This window comes from Diabrotica virgifera, chromosome 4 (assembly GCF_917563875.1).
Source record: "Diabrotica virgifera virgifera chromosome 4, PGI_DIABVI_V3a".
Lineage (NCBI taxonomy): Eukaryota > Metazoa > Arthropoda > Insecta > Coleoptera > Chrysomelidae > Diabrotica > Diabrotica virgifera.
Window position 1 is genome coordinate 14,125,762 of NC_065446.1, and position 8,532 is coordinate 14,134,293.

General features: G+C 31.7%; 1 protein-coding gene across 1 annotated transcript in view; it reads right to left on the bottom strand.

Annotated features, from left to right (window-relative positions):
• LOC114339742 (nose resistant to fluoxetine protein 6-like) overlaps positions 1-4,125 on the bottom strand; it is a 148,876-nt gene extending 144,751 nt beyond the window's left edge. Inside the window, exon 1 of the mRNA XM_050649023.1 lies at positions 3,846-4,125. Coding sequence (XP_050504980.1) covers positions 3,846-4,047 — 202 coding nt within the window. The 5' untranslated portion in view covers positions 4,048-4,125. The remainder of the gene's footprint in view (positions 1-3,845) is intronic.
• Positions 4,126-8,532: the final 4,407 nt, after the last annotated feature.

Here is an 8,532-nt window from a genome sequence, read left to right on the forward strand (position 1 = left end):
GTGAACTAACGAGTTGTAAATGAGAAGGTCCTCAGAGGAATGAAGAATAACCGAAACCACCATAAAATCTCGAAAGCTGCAATATTTCGGACACATTATGGGAAATGAATCCAGATATGCCATATTACAGGCCATCTTGAACCGTTTATATATCGATTGATTATCTGGTGTCGACATATTTTTTCAATAGTATCGATATCGATAATATTGATACCGATTCGAATGGAGTATCGCAAACTAATGCAATGTAAATGTAAGGTTGTAACGGAATAAGTAAAACAATTGATTAAAAAACCGAATACCGGTTTTTGGAATAACCGGTTTTTTTGACCGGTTATAACCGCCAGATTAAACCGTAAGTAACCAAACCGGTATAACCGAAAACCGGTGTTTCGTCAAATGCCGCCATCCCTACTATTATAGACGTTTTTCCTGACATTATCCTAAACACAAGGTGTTTAGTCAAATCCAAGTTTTTAGGTGCTGTATTTAAAAATAGGTTTATTCCGGTGTTTTTAGTGCCAAACATCCTGTTCTATAACACACATACAAGAACTTATCATAGTGTGAATCGCAATACCATAAATACATAAACAGTTAAAACAAAAATTTTACTGGCCTTCAATGCAAACTAAGATAGCAAATTTTATAACACAAAATTCGATATATGTTTACAGAACAGAATTAGATATGAAGTCAACCATACAATCTCAGCTAGGTCCCCTATTACGACCTTTAGCTTATTCAGGAGAATTTAATATCCTAAGTCCGCGCGCATACAGTTCAGATTCCCGTATGCACGCCAATGGCGAATATGTAAAAAATGCATATCTCAACTGTATTTAGAGCAATAAATCAATTTTTAGTATGTAAGAAAAATTCAACAACCTGTATCTCCGAAACGAAGCATTTCGGATATAAGTTTATAAAACAAACTGTAATTTCTTTTTTATGTAAAATTACTCTTTAAAGTCTGTCGAACTGAATGTTGGGCAGTGAAAAAGAAAGAGGAACAACGAATGCATGTGGCGGAAATAAGAATGCTTAGATGGATGAGTGGAGTGACAAAGAAGGATAATATTAGAAATGAGTATATTAGGGAAAGTCTAGGTGTGGCACCAATTGATGCCAAAATGAGAGAGCATAGGTTAACATGGTTTGGTCATGTTTAACGTCGAGACGTTAATCACCCAATAGGAAGAATAGCTGAAGTGCAGATTCTTGGAAGGAGTAGGAGAGGAAGACCAAAGAAGACCTGGGGGAGACGATAAGGCAGGACATGTTGGTAAAGGGGATGAACGTTGATATGACCCAAGATAGAATTGTGTGGAGAAATGCAATTAGGGAAGCCGACCCCGCATAGGGATAAGGCAAAGAGAATGATAATGATGACGCTTTAAAGTCTCTCGCACACACTGTATTAAAAAAAACATGGCTAGTTGTTAAAGTACCTAACTTTTGTATTATCCAACATAAGCGATGGAATCAAAAAACCAAATGTTTACTCTGAGGCTATAGTTGGGTTTTTGATTTCAGTATTTTATAAATGCTAGAATATGTCACAGGATGTGGTGAACTTTGAGAAAAAAACACAGTTAAATTGGTACGCTTGGTATATAATGAAAATTTACCTGTCTAGCAAAAATATTATTACAGAAACATTGTTAAAGAACAAGGCGATAACACGTTAGAAAGTCACTTAAATTGGACGACAGGTTTAGGAAATTCGAGACATCAATAATGTCTCATTTTTAGAGTGGTCCGTTAATTTCTTTGAGTAGGTATATTTAAAAGTAGTGAAGACTGGACTACAACTTATTGATAAACTTTTTAAAATAAAAAAATAAAATTAAAAAAAAACCGTAAAATCCTGTATAAAAGGTATTTATGTAAATGTTTACATTACTGAATAGAGAATTGAAAAACCTTTCAAATAAGCTACCACACGACCACTATTCTCATTTAAAAAAATCACCGATTACGTCATCACGCCCAGACGGATGACGTCAATAGTATACCATATATGCCACAATATCATTACTTAAAAATAAAAATCGACCTGTTTCGGTATTTTTACTTAAAGTCGCCGGTTTACGACTAATTTATTCCTTTCATTTGCACCATACTGTCGGTGGAAAATAGTGTCGCGCACGCTTGATTAGCAATTAAAAAACAAAGGAGTTTTGAATATTGTATTGCAAAAAACTCTTCGGGATTTCATCAATCGATCTTTAAAGAATATATACCTATCTTGGAAACATTCAAATTTTCAGTTTTTGACATAGTTTTTGAGGGTTAAAAATGGCCGATTTCGCAGTTTTTCAATTTTTAATCGCTTATAATATGTCAAAAACTATAAATTTTAGAGAAAAGCCACTAAAGACCTTTTATGTTTGGAATGATCCAAAAAACCTAAAAAAACTTTTTTCTATGCAAAAAAAATAATTTTAGGAAAAAAACAAAAAAAAACTTAAAAACTTTTGACCACCTTTTGGTCCTGGCAACATGCAATTTAAAAGGAGTCCTTTTTGAGTAAGGTTGTGCAAAAAATCCGAATCAGAATATTTTTCCTAGCGGATGCGCAGTGGCTTTCTGGACTAATTGTACGGCTGTCAGTAAATAGAAAAAATGTTTATTTCACAAATAAACATTTATTTTCGCTTAAATTAAATTACAGACAGCCTCCCACCTACCTCTTGACAGTTTGAACATTTAATATAAGCGAAAAGCAACGTTTGTTTGCCAAATAAACATTTCTTTCTGTTTTCTGACGGCAATAGAATGTATTTTGAGTTAAATAAATTGAATACATTCTTTTTTTTTTCGTCAATTATTTTAATTCCAAATATTATTATTTTGGTCACCCTGTATAAATTATTATAGTAATGGTTATATAACTGTATAGAGAATTTAATACCCTCTCAAATGAGGTGCCACACGACCCCTATTCCTATTTAAAAAAATCATCGATTACGTCACCACGCTCAGATGGATGACGCCACTAGTATGAAGTATATGCCAAAAAATTTTAATTTGAAAATAAAAATCTTGTTTTGACATTTTTCTCTAAGGTCGTCCATTTTAGAGAAAATGAATTTATTCGATAATGTAGATCCTCTCTGTATGTATTATTTCCTTTACCTTATAATGTAATAGTTTTTTATGATATAAGTGTTAAAAGCACAAATTTAAGGCACGCATGTGAAAGTTTGCAGAATGAGCAATAGCAAGTTCTGCAATTCACGTGACTGCCTTAAAAATGTACTTTTTAACAAGCATATCATACAATATTTGTTCTACAAACGTAATTACAGGACAATATTCACAAAAACTTTTACTTGAACTTGACTGATATTCCATTTTTATATTTTTTTGACATTACATCAAAATTGCCTATACGGTCAATAAGAACTGCAGTGCCTTAATAATTATTTATGATATAAGTGTTAAAAGTACACGTTTAAGGCACGCATGTGAAAGTTTGCAGAATGAGCGAAAGCGAGTTCTGCAATTCACATGAGTGCCTTAAAAATGTACTTTTTAACACGCATATCATACAATATTTTTTCTACAAACGTAATTACAGGACAATATCTACAAAAACTTTTACTTGAACTTGACTGACATTCCAATTTTATATTTTTTTGACATTACATCAAAATTGCATATACGGTGAATACGAACTGCAGTGCCTTAAAATTTTTTTAAAGCACTAGTGCCTTAAAGTAGCATTTTTAACGCTCGCATGGAGTGCTAAAAATTGCATTTTTAACACGGTTCTAGAAAAACATATTTAATAAAATTCACAAGTACATTACAGATTTTAGAAGTAAGAAATTACTTACTTTTGGATGCCCAATTATTGTCTTCTTCCTTACTATGCAGTCTCTGTAAAAGAGCTTTCAAATCTTGTTGACATCTTTCAGATAACACATTTTTCTTATTTAATACATCACTAATGGTACTTTCAATACTTGTTTCGCCCAAAACCAACGAAAGCACTATTATTATTACAATCAAAAATAATATTCTTACGTGATTTTCCATTTTTTTATTCGCTTTAGTTGTTGTACCTTGCAGTTGTCCCGATCGGTTCTGACGCCCAAGTTATGTCTGTAATTGTTTACAAACATGGCTAAAAAATTTAGTTTAATTATTAATGATAACAAAAAGTTGTGGGGGAACTGTTAACATAATATGCGGATGACTATGTTCACATGTTCGTTTCTTACGAAATTTTCCTCTAAATAGTTTTTTTTTTGAAAAATGTATATCTGGAAAATTATCTACATATTCAATCATAAATATTATACTTGGCATATAAAATTCTAGCTTAAAAATCTTATATTTATACAAAATTTATGTACAAAATATCAAAGAATTTAGTAATTTTTTGTTCTTAAAACCTAAATTCTGTCAATAGTTTACTTTCATATTTTTTTATTGCTTGATTTCTCAAATCATCTAAATTGATTAGCCAACTTTATAGTGGAGTAACTGAAGGTGGATATGAGCTATTACCTCCGATTTCGTTGAACCTCCATCGAGTTGCATGAAAATTGGTGAGTGATTAGAGGATATCTCAAGGAACAAAGGTGACATGGTGCCAACTTGCGCTTTTACCCTAGGGGTGAAAATTATTTTATTGAAAATAACCCCATAACTCGATAGAGGGACAAATTCTAAGCACAATTTGTTATATTAAGTTATTAAAATAAATTAAAACTTTTTGAGTTATTAAAGATCAAAGGTTTTCATTTTTCTTGAGAAAAATGCATGTTTTCCACCGATTTTTCATCAATAACTCAAAAACTATAGGTTTTAACAAAAAAGTTATTATTATCAAAATTGAAGCTAATAAAATAGGAAATAAACCGCTTACTGGAAAAACCTTTTAGTGTTAACTAGAAATGAGTTAGAGGTAATTGAATTTATATTTTTTTTTGGCGAGTAAAAAACTATTCGAGTAAAAAAGTATTCAAGCTGAAATGACGGGAAATTGATGCATTTTATAACATAAGCCTATTAAACATTTGTCAAAACACATTATGCTCCCAAATTAAAAAAAAAACTTTAAATCTTTCCAAAAAATGTTATTTTTTTTTTAACTTCGTTCATGTTTACGATATCAGGCTCATCTAAAAACTGTTTGAAAGTTAATTCCAAGTGCTATTTAAGCACGTTGAACTTAATCTAATAAACCTCTTGTTTTTTTTAATAAAAGGTTAAATGTCCCCGTTTGCATGGTTTCCACAGCAAAATTTAAGATTTAAACGTTTCTCTCTCGGTTATTTTTTACCCTATAGAAATAGTAAAACTGGTAAAATATTTGGTACAGAAGAAACTAAAATTTGATTATATAAATATATAATTTTTTACGTATATTGAGTAATTTTGAAGTTATTATCAAAAGAATATGAGAATTAAAATAATTTTAAAAAATATGATTTTTTAAATTATATTTTTTTTTTAAATATGCTTTCTAAACCGGTCAAAATTATCGAAAACCTTACTTATGCTAATATAAAGAAAGAAGTTCTTGTAAGGAATGCTATAAATTTTAATTTTTGTGGAAATGGCGTATGTTTTATTTTTCACGTTTTCTTTCCTAAAAAATTCGAAGCGATTCTTTTATTTTCATCACAACTTGCTTAATTTAGACGCAATTACCTTGTTCTGAAGCTCATTTGTTAGGTATTCCTAAGTACTGCTACAAATGTTTAGCGGGAATATTTTATACATTGCATCGTTTTCTCGTTATTTAATCTTGACTATATAGATTTGAGTACTCGTCGAAAAAAATACACATTCAATTGCCAATAACTCACTTTGAACTAACAGCAGTTTAGTTCTTTGTGTGAGGAGTGTATTCAATTTTTTATTATCTTTAATTTCGGTAATAATAACTTTTTTGAAAAAGCTTATAGTTTTTGATTTATACGTGAAAAACCGATTTAAGACATGCATTTTTTTACGAAAAAATAAAATTTTTGGTCTTTAATAACTCAAAAAGTTTTGATTTATTTTAATAACTTTATATAACAAATTTTGCTTATAATTTGTCCCTCTATCGACTTATGGTATTATTTTTTATAAAATGATTTTCACCCACGAGAAGGGGTGGCATCCACCCGCAGGGTAAAAGCGCAAGGTGGCATCACGTCTCCTTTGTTCCTTGAGGTATCCTCTAATTATTCACCAATTTTCATGAAAATCGATGGAGGCTCAACGAAATCGGAGGTGGAAACCTTCAGTGACTGCACTATTATCAGGTTCTTCCCGGTTTTGTTTGTCTACCTGGTTGCCATCAAATGTTTGAGAAATCTTTCTATGTACATACATGGTCAAACCGTACTAAGAGCTTGTCTTTTATTTCATGGCTAATTGTCGTACTGTGTCTACTTTCACGGTCTTTCTGATTCTTGTACTTGTCGAACTTGTATCGTTCACTTGCGTGCTGCTTTTTTCCAGAAGTTTATTTTTGTTGCTTGTAGTATTTTTGACACAAATCCAAGGTGATCCAATCCGAAAAAAACTAGAATGTATTTTAACCTTGGACATTTTAGAAGAGGTCAATAAATTTAAAATTTTTTATATCAAACCTTTATGTCATACTCCGACAAAGGTTGTGCATTTATCCAGGAATACAAATCCGGTATACTATGTACTATCATTTAATCTAGCTCCAATGCCCTTCATTTAGTCTGAGTACTTAGTTTGAGTCCGAGCACAGCACTGTTATAGTTCGTAGTAGAGCTGTACTAAGCCAAATGGTGCTTGAGGTAAGATTCCTAGTTGATATCTTTCTGTTTGGAATCTAGTTTAGTGTGCCGTCTGTCTCAAAATTCCTCTTCATTATATCTGCGTGATCTTCTACAGAGTAGACAATTCCGGTTTGGCCGTGCAGTGGTGGGTAGTCTCCTATCCCTCCTTAGTATTGATTGGAGACTCCAGATTCCTTGCATATTCTGGCCCCGTTCTTGTATTAATCCATTATATGTTCGTTGAATTTTGGCTTCTGTGTTTTAATAGTCATCCACGGAGATTATACACATGGCGCAGATGGACGAACAAGGAATCAAATAGACTACATCCTAATAAGATCAAGATGGAAGTCGTCGTCCATCAACTGTAAAACATATCCTGGCGCAGACGGTGGAAACGATCATCAACTCCTGGTATTGAACGTTCGACTTCGTTTTAAAGTCCCCAAAAGAAGACCCCAAAAAAAAGTCATGTCTCTAAGACCACCAAAAATCAATGACTTCCAACAAAACCTAAAATATGCTCTTTCTTTAGACCAAGTAGATAGTGACCCTGAGAGTACTTGGATCTATATCAAAGATAAGGTAATCGAGGCTGCAAAAAACTGTGGGGCAGCGGGTTCCACTGGCCGTAAGCCATGGATATCCGATAATACGTGGATTGTGATTCAACGCAGAAAAGAACATAAAATTAGATACGGAAGAAACGATAAATACAGAGCGTTATCGAGAGAAATCCTAAAACAGTGACGCAAAGATAAAGCTGATTACATTTCTCAAATATGCAGAGAGATAGCGAGGGTTTAGTATCAAACAACGTTAACTACAAAAACATAAAGTGACAGAAAATGCGAAAAACTGTTTTGAAACGTAATATCGGCCAACATATTTGTGATTACGGAGGCAAAATACATTACAATAGAAATCTGTAAATTTATACAGTATTACTATGGTTTCTTTGACATATTGTAAAAATTATTACAGGTTATTTTTATTCTACAGAGAAAAAAATAGAACTTTTTTCTAATAATGACCTGATAACGCTTTTTGATATTACCGATATATATTTTTTGTTACGGTTAACGTCGCACCTGATAATAATAGTTTTACTACAGGGTTAGTACTGCTGGGTGAAAATGTAAAAAAATAATTTCCCTAAAATGTTGCGAAAATTTCCCTGATATTTCCCCTTTTTTGAGGATATCCAGTTTGACTTTAACTTACATTCGCTGATATTTTCAAAATTTTCAGGATATCCAATGCAGCACTAACCCTATATTATTAAAAATGTTATAAGTGTATTTAAATAAAAAACTTTATTTTTTTAATAACATACAAAATATTAAACTTATGAAATTTCTAAATACTCATACCATCTTTAAACGTCTTCATCTTCTGAAACATTTCCATTTTGATCATCAGCCCTTCCTTGAAGATTCTAGTAAAAGTGATACTGTTCTTTAATTTTTGCTCACAGAGTTCTACCAAACCTTTTAACTTTTCATTATTAATCGTTAAGGGTTTGTCATATTTTCTTCTTGGCACAAGTTTGTTAATTGAAAATGTTCGAAGTTGCCTTCTCTGTATTTTCTTCTCTGTATTTTAAATTTCGTAAAGTTGTCTGATTTAAAATTATATTTGAAATAACTGTGTGCAGTGTCTTATTTTATAATATGTATATTGTAGCCAAACTATGTTCAACCATATGACAACATTTCCTTCAATGTCAGTTTTTTATTTTTAATCAATTGAATTTGAAGTTCTTTAA